Below are 15,237 nucleotides of genomic sequence, written 5' to 3' on the forward strand. Positions count from 1 at the left end.
GCACCACTTCCGCCCACACAGCGAGCACTTCCCCGCCGAGCATCCAGAACGAACTCCCCTCGAGCCCCGTGCGCCGACCCGAGGTCACCTCGCCGGCGCCCCGAGGGCAGGAGCCCACACAGCCAATCACGGGGCCGCTTACAATGAGCCAGCTCAGTGCCGGCATAGCCCCGAGCGCCACGTGGTCGGCCGGCCGCCGCATGGCCCGCTCGGTGGTCCCGGGCGGCCCGGCCTGCAGCCGCCGGTGCTAACATCGGTGCGGGGGGATGTTAGCACCGGCGGCTGCAGGCCGGGCCGCCCGGACCTCCGAGCGGGCCATGTGGCGGCCGGCCGACCACGTGGCGCCTGGGGCTATGCCGGCACTGAGCTGGCCCCATAGCAGGCAGCCCGGTAATTGGCTGCCTGCGCTCTGGCCCTCGGGCGCCGGCGAGGTGACCTCGGGTCAGCGCGCGGTCATTGAGGGAGTTCGTTCTGGATGCTCGGCGGGGAAGTGCTCGCTGTGTGGGTGGAAGTGGTGCTCTGGCTGTGGTGTGGTGGTGGTGCACAATACAGCAAGTGAAAATATCTTAACTGGTGTGGAGAGGAGCTGGACCAGTGGAAAAGGGGACGCGACAGTGAACAGCAGCGAGTCTTCTCAGCGTGCGAGTAGCCGATCATTTCCTTTCATCCGGGACTCATAACACGGCCTCTTCCGGGGTGTGTGAGGGAGGCGGCCACAGTGTCTCGCCATCGAGTCACTGAGCTTAAACTCGTTCCCCGGGTCTTGCCATCGAGGCTCGGGTGCGGGGTCTCCGCTCAGACAGGGGTGCGACCAGTCGGCTCCGGCTAACCTTGCCATCGAGGCGCCGGAGTATCGGTTGATCTGTCTGATTACAGTGGTCTCGCCATCGAGAGGCTGGAATCGGGCAGCGGCTGGCGTCTTCCTCACCATCCTGATCCACCCATCGCTCTCCTACAGTCCTTGTCTATCATCCGGCTAAATAAGTGTCGTTGGCGTGTGAAATACCAGAGGACACGTGGCGACATTTCTGGTCCTCCGTGGGCCGGATTGCGACCAGTGAGCTGAACAGGAGAAGATGGGGATAGAAAAAGAAGAGACAAAGGATGTCAAACGGCCCGATCCCACTGCAGATGGAGCTTTTAAGGATGTTAGAGATCAAGAGCTTGCTGGTCTGCGACGACTGCGTGGTATCAAGAGGGCTGTCGTGACGAGGGTGTCCAAGGTGTTAGAGGCAGAGATAGCAAGACATCGGAACCGCGATTGCATCCAGGAGGTAAACGGAAGGCTGAAAGAGGCTTTTTCTGATTTGAGAAAAGTTCATCAGGAGTATGAAACCAAACTCAATGACGCAGAACTGGAGGAAGCTCAGGGATACGCTGATAATCTTGAAGAAGAAGAGTCGGCTATTCGGGGGAAGATCCAGCTGTACCTTCAAGAGTTGGATGAAGCCAAGTCATCAGCTGCCACTTCCCGTCACACTCGAAGTCGTGCCAAGTCACACACGTCAGCAGGCACCGCAGTTTCAGTTCGATCCAGAGAGGCTGCTGTGGAACTGGAGGACGCTGATCGCAAGCTGCGGGACCTCCAAGCTCAAGTGGAAGAGAGTCGTCGGAACATGAAAGAAAGACAGGAATTAGATGAACGCGACAGGGTGCTACAGCTCAGAATAGCTGAAGAGGCCCGCGACAGAGCTGCTCGGAAGGTGCACATGTATCAGGCTGCGGAAGACGAATTGAACTGGGATCGTCGGCATGATTTCGACGAAGCAGCTGTCAAAGGAAGAAAGGGATCTGCTGAAGGTGCGGGGGTAGATCAAGCCGCCGAACCACCGCATTGCACGAGCGTACCCGACAATGTGCCTGGTCCAAGACCACAAGGATCTAAAGCTGCTCCGGAAGTGGAGGTGGATGGTTCATCTCTGAACCCAGACAACTGGACATCAAGCAGCAAAGGGCAGGAGAAGCACGGGCATCCACCTCCTGGGATGTCAGCTTTTACAAACAGTGTTCCACGTCTTAATTTGCCGCGGTTCACAGGCGAACCAAGTGAGTGGCCGCGCTGGATCAGTCTCTTCAGAGCACTGGTTCACGATCAGGCGTCTCTCTCTGACACGGAGCGGATGGCGCATCTACAACAAGCAGTTGATGGAGTCGCCCATCAAGCCATCGAGGGATTCTTGTTCGATGGCAAGATGTATCAACAGGCGTTGGCAAGGCTGCACGAGCGTTTCGGTCGAGAAGGCGACATCAGTCAAGCATATCTCAGTTCCATGTTTGCGACCCCAGCTCCTTCAATCAACAACATCGCCTCAGTGGAGAGGTTCAGTTCAGCTGTCAGCACCACGGTGCTGACGCTGCGCGCTCTGAACCACTACAATGATCTGAGAGCCATCGAGAACCTGCGTCGAGTAGTATTGATGCTTCCTGCGGAGTTGTCCTACCAGTGGGGACGAGAAGTGCATCAGATGCATCCCAAGCAGCCCGATCTGGAGATCTTCAGCAAGTGGCTGGAGACAGAGACTGCCATCTTGAGAAACTCGGCCAACCACGACCGCGATCCAGAAAGAAAAAGGCCATCCGCGAGTGCACGGGAGACCTCGGCGCGACGAACAACTCTGACGTCGGCCACGTCTTCCCAGACGGAAAACAACCGACGTCGCTGGTTCTGTGTCCTGTGCAAGGAACAGCACAAGCTTCAGGATTGCACGGAGTTCAAGTCGAAGACGGTGGAGGAGAGGCTGGTCGTAGTGAGCAAGGAACGGCTGTGTTGGGGCTGCCTGAACAAGGGTCACTTCATGAGGGATTGCCGCTCTGCAAGACGATGCAACTTGAATGGATGTAATGCATCTCATCACCGACTCATACATGTGGACAGAAGCGCCGCTTGTAATGAAGAAAGCCAAACAGAACCAAAAACAGTGGCACGAGAAGGAAGTCGCATCGTCGGCACGGCTCTCACAGAGACGACAGACACACTGCTGCAGTTGGTGCCGGTGCGGATTCACGGCCCAAACGGGGAGAGAGACGTAATAGCACTGCTGGACCTGGGAGCGCAGACATCGCTCTGCTGTGAAGATGTCTTGGAAGAGGTTGGGGTCCCTGGAGTCCGAGAGAATCTGCAGCTACAGAACATCGAAGGAAGCGGTACCAGACAGTCGTCTCTTCGAGTTCAGCTGACGGTCAGTCCTCTGAGCACAGCGACCAGCAGAAATCGAATCGTCGTGCCCGAGGTGTGGTCTGTGCCAAGGTTGAACGTGGCCCCACCCAGCGTGAGTAGCAAGCAGCTTCGCAGCTGGAAGCACTTGCAGGACCTGGACCTACAGCAGTACAACGGCGCACACGTTGAGCTTCTACTTGGTGCCAACATTCTGGAAGCTGTGCTGCAGCGAGAGGTCAGGGTGGGAGGCCCCGGAATGCCCGTCGCTATCCGGACAGACTTTGGCTGGACCCTAACGGGATCGATATCCACCCTGATTCCAAGCACAATGCGGCAAGTCATGTTCGTGCGTCAACGTGCTCCCGAAGACGCTCTGGAGGGTCTGCAAGAGTTGGTCCAAGACTGGTGGACGACCGAGGCCTTCGGCACCATGATCAACAGCTCTGATGCACGATCTCAAGAAGATCTCAGAGCTATGCGAATCTTGGATCAGCAGACCAGGAAGGTGGGGGACAGATATGAAGCTGGACTTCTGTGGGGTGAAGACGAACCGATGTTGCCGGACAACTGGAACCAAGCGTACCGACGTCTTCAGTCCATCGAGAGAAAACTCGACAAGCAGCCAGAACTGGCTACAAGATACCAAGCCATCATCGACGGATATGTGAAGGATGGTTACGCAAGGAAGCTCTCAGCAGAAGAAGCGGACGAACCGAAGGAGAAGCGTTGGTATCTGCCACACCACGCAGTAGTGAACCCGAACAAGCCAGGGAAGCTGAGAATTGTCTTCGACGCTGCGGCAACATACCAAGGTGTATCACTGAACTCGAAGCTCATCACAGGTGCAGATCTACTACAAAGCCTTCCTGGGGTGATCATGCGCTTCAGGGAAGGTCTGATCGCTGTGACAGCGGACATCAAGCAGATGTATCATCAGGTGAGGATCCGGACAGAAGACCAGCCTGCATCGAGCTTTCTATGGCGAGATATGGAGCGACACCGCAAGCCTGACGTCTATCAGATGGAGGTGGTCATCTTTGGCGCGAAGTCATCACCGGCAACGGCCAACTACGTGCTGAGAAAGGCACTTCTGGACTATGGAGCGGAGACAGAAAAGGTTCTCAGCAGAAGTCCCGAGCAACTGGCAAAGTCGTTCTACATGGACGATTGCCTGTTCTCTTGCATGACGGAAGACGCCACCAAACAGCTGTACGCTGACGTGAAGGAGGCACTGGAGAGAGGAGGGTTTCACCTCACGAAGTGGAGAAGCAGTTCCCTCGCTGTGCTGAAAGGCGTTCCAGAGAGTGAGAGAGCCAGCGCCTCTGCGAGCCTATGTCTCAGGAGCTCGCACACCGCTGAAAAGACGCTGGGCATCGCATGGGAGGAAGACGAGGACACATTGGGGTTTCGTCTCCAAGCCAAAGAAGTGAGTGCAACCAAGCGTGGTGTGCTCAGCAAAGTGTCAACAATCTTTGACCCTCTGGGGATTGCTCCTCCTGTTACCGTGAGAGCAAAGATGATGATGCAGCGACTCTGGTGGAAACATCTGGAGTGGGACGAGCCACTACCCGAACCTGAGCTGAGGCAATGGTTGGAGTGGCTGAGTGAGGCAGAGAAGCTGAACGAAGTCGTGATGCAACGCTGCGTGAACCCCAGCGGCCCAGGGACACTGCGACGCCAACTTCATGTGTTCTGCGATGCGTCAGAGAGTGCGTTCGGCGCTGTGGCATACTGGAGGACAACTTCGAGCGATGGATTACACCGTTGTCGCTTCCTGATCGGCAAATGCCGAGTCGCTCCATTGAAGCGACCATCAATTGTCCGTCTGGAGCTGCAAGCAGCCGTTCTTGGAGCGCGTCTGGTGGCTACCGTCCTCGGTGAAATCACTCAGCCACCGGATGACGTCTTCTGCTGGACGGACAGCAAGGTCATCCAGCAGTGCCTTGATAATGAAACTCGACGGTTCAAGATCTTCGTGGCCAACAGACTTGCAGAGATTTACGAGCTGACCTGCAACGCGTGCTGGCGTCGGAATCAAATGACGCCCAGGTCAACTCGCCAACGAGAGGCCGAACCATCGACCCTTCCGTCTGCTCCCAGTGGCCTCGCCATCGAGGGGCTGGGAGAGACAACACATCAGCATCTCCGCAACCGTGAGATAAACCAGCGAGAATTACACGATCCTGACACAACGCTTTCAAGCGTTGGAGGACCAAGGGTCCTCTGAGTCTGGAGGCTCTCCAGCGTCTCTCCATCTCCAGCGTGGGAGGTATTAGTCTCCGCGAGCGCTGCAGCGGCCTCGGCGCTGGCGGCGGTGGCCTCCTCGGCCGCCTCAGCACGGGCGGCGGCAACCTCCTCGGCTACACCAGCTCGGGCGGTAGCTTCCTTGGATGTGGCGGTTTCTGCTTGGGCGCAGCGATTCGTCTAGCAGCGACGACGTCGCCAGTCGCCGTGGTGCGTCGGTGGGGATATACCACTGATCACCATCATTAATTGTTGTTTAACGAAGTTCAAGTGTTTTTTTTTTTCTTTCTTCTGTTTCATGTTATACTTGCTGGTGTTTCAAGAAATAGCATCGTATTTGTTGGAATGTGAAATGGTGTATATGTGTTAGCGACGCGATGTGTACGGCAGCACGCCGGTTACCTTTCGTGAGTGTTGCCCTGCAGTGCAACACGGTGCGGGGGGATGTTAGCACCGGCGGCTGCAGGCCGGGCCGCCCGGGACCACCGAGCGGGCCATGCGGCGGCCGGCCGACCACGTGGCGCTCGAGGCTATGCCGGCACTGAGCTGGCTCATTGTAAGCGGCCCCGTGATTGGCTGTGTGGGCTCCTGCCCTCGGGGCGCCGGCGAGGTGACCTCGGGTCGGCGCACGGGGCTCGAGGGGAGTTCGTTCTGGATGCTCGGCGGGGAAGTGCTCGCTGTGTGGGCGGAAGTGGTGCTCTGGCTGTGGTGTGGTGGTGGTGCACAATACAGCAAGTGAAATATCTTAACTGGTGTGGAGAGGAGCTGGACCAGTGGAAAAAGGAACGGGACAGTGAACAGCAGCGAGTCTTCTCAGCGTGCGAGTAGCCGATCATTTCCTTCCATCCGGGACTCATAACACGGCCTCTTCCGGGGTGTGTGAGGGAGGCGGCCACAGTGTCTCGCCATCGAGTCACTGAGCTTAAACTCGTTCCCCGGGTCTTGCCATCGAGGCTCGGGTGCGGGGTCTCCGCTCAGACAGGGGTGCGACCAGTCGGCTCCGGCTAACCTTGCCATCGAGGCGCCGGAGTATCGGTTGATCCGTCCGATTACAGTGGTCTCGCCATCGAGAGGCTGGAATCGGGCAGCGGCTGGCGTCTTCCTCACCATCCTTATCTACCCATCGCTCTCCTACAGTCCTTGTCTATCATCCGGCTAAATAAGTGTCGTTGGCGTGTGAAATACCAGAGGACACGTGGCGACATTTCTGGTCCTCCGCGGGCCGGATTGCGACTAGTGAGCTGAACAGGAGAAGATGGGGATAGAAAAAGAAGAGGCAAAGGATGTCAAACGGCCCGATCCCACTGCAGATGGAGCTTTTAAGGATGTTAGAGATCAAGAGCTTGCTGATCTGCGACGACTGCGTGGTATCAGGAGGGCTGTCGTGACGAGGGTGTCCAAGGTGTTAGAGGCAGAGATAGCAAGACAGCGGAACCGCGATCGCATCCAGGAGGTAAACGGAAGGCTGAAAGAAGCTTTTTCTGATTTGAGAAAAGCTCATCAGGAGTATGAAAGCAAACTCAATGACGCAGAACTGGACGAAGCTCAGGGATACGCTGATAATCTTGAAGAAGCAGAATCGGCTATTCAAGGGAAGATCCAGGAGTATCTTCAGGGGTTGGATGAAGCCAAGTCATCAGCTGCCACCTCCCGTCACGCTCGAAGTCGTGCCAGGTCACACACGTCTGCACAGACGGCCGCCTCAGTCCGGTCACGAGAAGCGGCAGTTGAGTTGGATGATGCCGACCGCCAGGTGAACGATGTTAGAGCACAGCTCGAAGAGGCACGTCGTATCAGAAAAGAACGCTTGGAGAAAGAAATGGCGCGATTGGAAGCAGAGAAGTTACGACAGCAAGAACAATGGAACTTAGAAGAACGTGACGATGCACTGGAACTAAAGAAAGCAGAAAGGGCTAGAGCCAGGGCGGCTCGAAAGCTACATATGTACCGCGCTGCGGAAGATGAACTTAATTGGGACCGTCGACATGACTTCGATGACACCGCCATCAAGGACAGCAAAGGGTCTGCTGAATGTACGGGGTTGGATCAAGCCACCGAAACACCAAATTGCCGGGACGCGCCCGACAATGTGGTTGACTCAAGATCACAAGAACAGAACGACACACCCAAGGCAGCACCGGAAGTAGATGGTTCATCTTTGAACCCAAAGAACTGGACATCAAACAACAAAGGTCAAGAGAAGCCTGGGCATTCACCTCATGGGATGTCAGCAGCTTTCTCGAACAGTGTTCCGCGTCTCAGCTTGCCGCGGTTCACGGGAGATCCAAGTGAGTGGCCGCGTTGGATCAGCCTCTTCAGAGCACTGGTTCACGATCAGGCGTCTCTCTCTGACACGGAGCGGATGGCGCATCTACAACAAGCAGTAGATGGAGTTGCCCATCAAGCCATCGAGGGATTCTTGTTCGATGGCAAGATGTATCACCAAGCGTTGGCAAGGCTGCACGAGCGTTTCGGTCGAGAAGGCGACATCAGTCAAGCATATCTCAGCTCCATGTTTGCAACTCCAGCTCCTTCAATCAACAACATCGCCTCAGTGGAGAGGTTCAGTTCAGCTGTTAGCAACACTGTGCTGACGCTGCGCGCTCTGAACCACTACAATGATCTGAGAGCCATCGAGAACCTGCGTCGAGTAGTATTGAAGCTTCCTGCGGAGTTGTCCTACCAGTGGGGACGAGAAGTGCATCAGATGCATCCCAAGCAGCCCGATCTGGAGATCTTCAGCAAGTGGCTAGAGACAGAGACTGCCATCTTGAGAAACTCAGCCAACCACAACCGCGATCCAGAAAGGAAAAGGCCATCCGCGAGTGCACGGGAGACCTCGGCGCGACGAACAACTCTGACTACGTCGGCTACGTCTTCCCAGACGGAAAACAACCGACGTCGCTGGTTCTGTGTCCTGTGCAAGGAACAGCACAAGCTTCAGGATTGCACGGAGTTCAAGTCGAAGACGGTGGAGGAGAGGCTGGTCGTAGTGAGCAAGGAACGACTGTGTTGGGGCTGCCTGAACAAGGGTCACTTCATGAGGGATTGCCGCTCTGCAAGACGATGCAACTTGAATGGATGTAATGCATCTCATCACCGACTCATACATGTGGACAGAAGCGCTGCTTGTAATGAAGAAAGCCAAACACAACCAAAAACAGTGGCACGAGAAGGAAGTCGCATCGTCGGCACGGCTCTCACAGAGACGACAGACACACTGCTGCAGTTGGTGCCGGTGCGGATTCACGGCCCAAACGGGGAGAGAGACGTAGTAGCACTGCTGGACCCGGGAGCGCAGACATCGCTCTGCTGTGAAGATGTCTTGGAAGAGGTTGGGGTCCCTGGAGTCCGAGAGAATCTGCAGCTACAGAACATCGAAGGAAGCGGTACCAGACAGTCGTCTCTTCGAGTTCAGCTGACGGTCAGTCCTCTGAGCACAGCGACCAGCAGAAATCGAATCGTCGTGCCCGAGGTGTGGTCTGTGCCAAGGTTGAACGTGGCCCCACCCAGCATGAGTAGCAAGCAGCTTCGCAGCTGGAAGCACTTGCAGGACCTGGACCTACAGCAGTACAACGGCGCACACGTCGAGCTCCTACTTGGTGCCAACATTCTGGAAGCTGTGCTGCAGCGAGAGGTCAGGGTGGGAGGCCCCGGAATGCCCGTCGCTATCCGGACAGACTTTGGCTGGACCCTGACGGGATCGATATCCACCCTGATTCCAAGCACAATGCGGCAAGTCATGTTCGTGCGTCAACGTGCTCCCGAAGACGCTCTGGAGGGTCTGCAAGAGTTGGTCCATGACTGGTGGACGACCGAGGCCTTCGGCACCATGATCAACAGCTCTGATGCACGATCTCAAGAAGATCTCAGAGCTATGCGAATCTTGGATCAGCAGACCAGGAAGGTGGGGGACAGATATGAAGCTGGACTTCTGTGGGGTGAAGACGAACCGATGTTACCGGACAACTGGAACCAAGCGTACCGACGTCTTCAGTCCATCGAGAGGAAACTCGATAAGCAGCCAGAACTGGCTACAAGGTACCAAGCCATCATCGACGGATATGTGAAGGATGGTCACGCAAGGAAGCTCTCAGCAGAAGAAGCGGACGAACCGAAGGAGAAGCGTTGGTATCTGCCACACCACGCAGTAGTGAATCCGAACAAGCCAGGGAAGCTGAGAATCGTTTTTGACGCTGCGGCAACATACCAAGGTGTATCACTGAACTCGAAGCTCATCACAGGTCCAGATCTACTACAAAGCCTTCCTGGGGTGATCATGCGCTTCAGGGAAGGTCTGATCGCTGTGACCGCGGACATCAAGCAGATGTATCATCAGGTGAGGATCCGGACAGAAGACCAGCCTGCATCGAGCTTTCTATGGCGAGATATGGAGCGACACCGCAAGCCTGACGTCTATCAGATGGAGGTGGTCATCTTTGGGGCGAAGTCATCACCGGCAACGGCCAACTACGTGCTGAGAAAAGCACTTCTGGACCATGGAGCGGAGACAGACAAGATTCTCAGCAGAAGTCCCGAGCAACTGGCAAAGTCGTTCTACATGGACGATTGCCTGTTCTCTTGCATGACGGAAGACGCCGCCAAACAGCTGTACGCTGACGTGAAGGAGGCACTGGAGAGAGGAGGTTTTCACCTCACGAAGTGGAGAAGCAGTTCCCCCGCTGTGCTGAAAGGCGTTCCAGAGAGTGAGAAAGCCAGCGCCTCTGCGAGCCTATGTCTCAGGAGCACGCACACCGCTGAAAAGACGCTGGGCATCGCATGGGAGGAAGACGAAGACACATTGGGGTTTCGTCTCCAAGCCAAAGAAGTGAGTGCAACCAAGCGTGGTGTGCTCAGCAAAGTGTCAACAATTTTTGACCCTCTGGGGATTGCTGCTACTGTTACCGTGAGAGCAAAGATGATGATGCAGCGACTCTGGTGGAAACATCTGGAGTGGGACGAGCCACTACCCGAACCTGAGCTGAGCCAATGGTTGGAGTGGCTGAGTGAAGCAGAGAAGCTGAACGAAGTCGTGATGCAACGCTGCGTGAACCCCAGCGGCCTAGAGACACTGCGACGCCAACTTCATGTGTTCTGCGATGCGTCAGAGAGTGCGTTCGGCGCTGTGGCATACTGGAGGACAACTTCGAGCGATGGGTTACACCACTGTCGCTTCCTGATCGGCAAGTGCCGAGTCGCTCCACTGAAGCGACTATCAATTGTCCGTCTGGAGCTGCAAGCAGCCGTTCTTGGAGCGCGTCTCGTGGCTACCGTCCTCGGTGAAATCACTCAGCCACCGGATGACGTCTTCTGCTGGACGGACAGCAAGGTCGTTCAGCAGTACCTTGGTAATGAAACCCGACGGTTCAAGACCTTCGTGGCCAACAGACTGGCAGAGATTTACGAGCTGACTTGCAACGCATGCTGGCATCGGAGTCGAATGACGCCCAGGTCAACTCGCCAACGAGAGGCCGAACCATCGACCCTTCCGTCTGCTCCCAGTGGCCTCGCCATCGAGGGGCTGGGAGAGACAACACATCGGCATCTCCGCAACCGTGAGATAAACCAGCGGGAATTACACGATCCTGACACAACGCTTTCAAGCGCTGGAGGACCAAGGGTCCTCTGAGTCTGGAGGCTCTCCAGCGTCTCTCCATCTCCAGCGCGGGAGGCATTAGCCTCCGCGAGCGCTGCAGCGGCCTCCGCGCAGGCGGCGGTGGCCTACTCAGCCGCCTCAGCACGGGCGGCGGCAACCTCCTCGGCTACACCAGCTCGGGCGGTAGCTTCCTCGGATGTGGCGGTTTCTGCTTGGGCGGCAGCGATTCGTCTAGCAGCGACGACGTCGCCAGTCGCCTTGGTACGTCGGTGGGGATATGCCACTGATCCCCATCATTAATCGTTGCTTAACAAAGTTGAAGTGTTTTTTATTTCTTCTGTTTCATGTTATACTTGCTGGTGTTTCAAAAAATAGCATCGTATTTGTTGGAATGTGAAATGGTTTATATGTGTCAGCGACGCGATGTGTACGGCAGCACGCCGGTTACCTTTCGTGAGTGTTGCCCTGCAGTGCAACACGGTGCGGGGGGATGTTAGCACCGGCGGCTGCAGGCCGGGCCGCCCGGGACCACCGAGCGGGCCATGCGGCGGCCGGCCGACCACGTGGCGCTCGAGGCTATGCCGGCACTGAGCTGGCTCATTGTAAGCGGCCCCGTGATTGGCTGTGTGGGCTCCTGCCCTCGGGGCGCCGGCGAGGTGACCTCGGGTCGGCGCACGGGGCTCGAGGGGAGTTCGTTCTGGATGCTCGGCGGGGAAGTGCTCGCTGTGTGGGCGGAAGTGGTGCTCTGGCTGTGGTGTGGTGGTGGTGCACAATACAGCAAGTGAAATATCTTAACTGGTGTGGAGAGGAGCTGGACCAGTGGAAAAAGGAACGGGACAGTGAACAGCAGCGAGTCTTCTCAGCGTGCGAGTAGCCGATCATTTCCTTCCATCCGGGACTCATAACACGGCCTCTTCCGGGGTGTGTGAGGGAGGCGGCCACAGTGTCTCGCCATCGAGTCACTGAGCTTAAACTCGTTCCCCGGGTCTTGCCATCGAGGCTCGGGTGCGGGGTCTCCGCTCAGACAGGGGTGCGACCAGTCGGCTCCGGCTAACCTTGCCATCGAGGCGCCGGAGTATCGGTTGATCCGTCCGATTACAGTGGTCTCGCCATCGAGAGGCTGGAATCGGGCAGCGGCTGGCGTCTTCCTCACCATCCTTATCTACCCATCGCTCTCCTACAGTCCTTGTCTATCATCCGGCTAAATAAGTGTCGTTGGCGTGTGAAATACCAGAGGACACGTGGCGACACTCCTGTAAGGCGATTCAGTAATTCAGGAAGAAACAGTGGTCTTCAAGGATAACGTTAGGAAATGGCTATGAAAGCGCAGGATAAACTTCCCTGCTATATTTTTAAAGCCTCCTAGCAATTCAAGAAATATATTTTTACGCTATTTTGGGGATTATTAGCAGCGTACGGAAACCGCCCCAGCATTTAGTAGCTGATGCCCATAAAAGTATCCCAGTAAAGAAAAGATATGCACTATTATAGTTATCTCTCTAATAGCTCCCTGTAAACCGAATAGAGTACGCTTCCCAGCGTCCCTGCCTCCCTCTCCCCATCACCGCAAATCTTACCTTCCTGGGCGTGCGTGGCTCCTCAGCACCGATCGCGGCGCCCTCCGACTGCACCTGAATGGTAATGGAGGGCCGCTCTCTACCGCTGCCCATCGACACTTGAGACGCCGAGGCCGACTTGGCCAGTCGCGGCGGTGGCCGCGGCCGTGACACCCCTGCCGGTTCGAATACGTCGTCCCCACCGCCGTCTAGATCCATCTCGAACGCGAACCTCATGCGCGCTTCCTCCGCGTGACGAGCCATGGGAGACCAGCTGGGACATTCGTACTGTGACGTCTTCTTGAGTCGGCGTGGGTCGTCAGGCGGCGAGAGAGGCCGGGTGGGGGCGGAGCCACCCCGCCGGCTGGAGCCTGGTGAAAGGAGGCGCTCGTCCGACTGACCCACACCTGTGTCCACAGTGGTTCCATGGCTGACTGTGACTGTCACAGGACGCGCCACAGGGTGAGCCGGACTGCTGCCTGTGGTAGCCACTGTGACGGGTTCAGACGTGACCCTAGCCACCGTCTCCTCTGGGATGGCGCCTCCCAGAGGTGGCTCGGACGTCCGCTCGAGCCCGGCGCGTGTCGGCGACGTGGCGGTCCTCTCTGGGGGTCCCTCGGATGCCGCTCGGGTCAGGGTATGTCCCCTGGGCCGGGAGGGAGGCGGACGGCGCGGTAGGGACCCACCATTCTCACTCGCCGCCCGTACCGGCTGGTCGGAGGCCACACTGGCGCGGCGTTTGCCGGACGGCAGAGTCGCTGATGATAGTCCTGAGGTGCTCACACTGCGCTGTTTGGAGAGCGGAGGTCGACGCTCTTCTGGTCGTAGCCTTCCGTCGCTGTGTCGACCTGCCCGACTGCTGATTGTCGGCCGCATATACCCGGGCAGATCCTGTCGGTCCGTATCAGCGCTGGCGGCTCGTCGCAGCGCCGCCGCCGGTCTGGGCACTGTATGTGTCCCGCTAACCAGCGATGCAACCAACCTTCCTTCGGCTGTCGGACCACGAGAGCTCTCCACCGACCGCGCCGCCGCCGGGCGTCGCTCGCGCTGCTCGATTCTTTCCGTGCGTCCTCCGGCGCCGATGCGAATCACCGTCTCCGTCTGTCGACTTGACGCACCAGCGGCCGGTGTGGACGTCGACGGTCCGCCAGGCAGCCTCCAGTTGACATAGTCAGGCGTCTGATCCCTAGACCGCGGTCGGCGCGGCGGAGGTACCGGCCGCTGCGCCCTGCCCGCCGCTGGCTGGCTGACCGGTCGACAGGTCCGCCGGGGGTCCTCAGGAGATGCTAACCAGCGGGCTGTCACAGATACTGGTGCAGAGGTATGCCCCGCGTGTCGGTTCGCCGCTGCTGCAGCAGCCACTGAGGCGGGCTTGGCAGGTACTGCGGGAGGGGTGGCGGCGCGGCGGACGGTGGGGGCGGCAGGGGTGGGGGTGGGGGCGCTTGGTGACGGAGGGTTCTCGATGGGAGCAGATGGCGTGGAGTCGGGGGACGCCAGCCGTCGGAGGTCGTTCTCGGACAGCGGGGCGGACTTCTGTGGTGTTATCACCTCCTGCAAAACAAAACAAAAAAACAGCCGGATGAAGAGAAATGCAAGGTTCAGGGCGAATAAAAATCATGTTCGGTTCAACAACAGATAAGCTCGAGAAATATGAATGCCAACGTAGTCAATAACTCATGAAATCAGACACGAAGTTCGAACAAAATTGAAAGGGCTGTCCTTTCGCTGCGAGTGCCCGTACGTGTACGGTCGATCTGTCAATCTGCTCAGAATTACAGAATATCCTAGAATCAAGCCAAATGCCCCGGCCCCTTGCCACTTCCCCGCCTGACTACCATCACGACGTCGTTCCATCCATCCAACATCGTTCTAAACTCCCTCCTTGTCCCCTCACCTTCACCCTATCCCCCGACGTCTCCGGCTGACTGGCCCTCCGCTGGCCCTCTGTAGAGACCACCGAGCTGACAGAAGCCGCCGACTGGCCGCTATCCCTGCGCACACGCGCTAGGAACCGTAGACTGGGCTTCTTCTTTATGGCCGGTCTCTCGGAGCCCAGTGAGCTCAGGGAGCTGAGAGAACCGGCTGAAGGGACGGGCGAGCCGGTGCGCCAATTGCGCAGCTTCTGTCGCGCCCGGTCCAGAGATGAGGTGGGTGAGGGGGTGACACGGCCCCGCTGCATCGGGGGACTGCGAAGAGACGGGGAGGGGTGTCATGGGATCGCCAGTAAAGACAGTGCGTGAGGGAGACTGACAGTCAAAGCTAACCGAGGGAGATAGAGGTGCCGCCGCTATTACATAAAGATGCCGCAAAAGTGCGCCGCTGACAGACGGGAGTGACCAAACAGGAGCAAAACTCCAGTCGGTTAAAGCGACTATCCCACCTTCTAAAATGTTGTTAAAACCAGTTAAATTGTGCCCGACTTTATAGATTGGATGACCAGGAACACGGTTCTGGCATTTATTTTTCATTAAACATCTTAGGCTTCCCATATTCCGAACACAAACTTTCAAATATGTGACGTCACAGCCCAAAATTACCTCCTTCCCCAGGCCACATTACTGTCATAAAGCTGATTCTTTTTACTCTGTAGGCACCACAACAAAGTTCAGACCAAGTTTTAAGCGATTTTTCAACGAACAAACCCATTTAAATCAGAATGACTAAACGAGGTGACGTCACACTAA

At 57.1% G+C, this 15,237-nt stretch overlaps 1 protein-coding gene across 2 annotated transcripts in view; it reads right to left on the reverse strand.

Moving 5' to 3' along the window:
• Positions 1-15,237, reverse strand: part of LOC122380018 (nascent polypeptide-associated complex subunit alpha, muscle-specific form-like) — a 48,657-nt gene that overhangs the window by 9,796 nt on the left and 23,624 nt on the right. For both annotated transcript variants that reach the window (XM_043362749.1, XM_043362748.1), the window contains exons 17-18: positions 14,448-14,739; positions 12,575-14,104 (exon numbers count right to left, since the gene is read on the reverse strand). In XM_043362749.1, coding sequence (XP_043218684.1) covers positions 12,575-14,104; positions 14,448-14,739 — 1,822 coding nt within the window. The remainder of the gene's footprint in view (positions 1-12,574; positions 14,105-14,447; positions 14,740-15,237) is intronic.

This window comes from Amphibalanus amphitrite, unplaced genomic scaffold, assembly GCF_019059575.1.
Source record: "Amphibalanus amphitrite isolate SeventyFive unplaced genomic scaffold, NRLGWU_Aamphi_draft 000090F_arrow, whole genome shotgun sequence".
NCBI classification, from domain to species: Eukaryota; Metazoa; Arthropoda; class Thecostraca; order Balanomorpha; family Balanidae; genus Amphibalanus; species Amphibalanus amphitrite.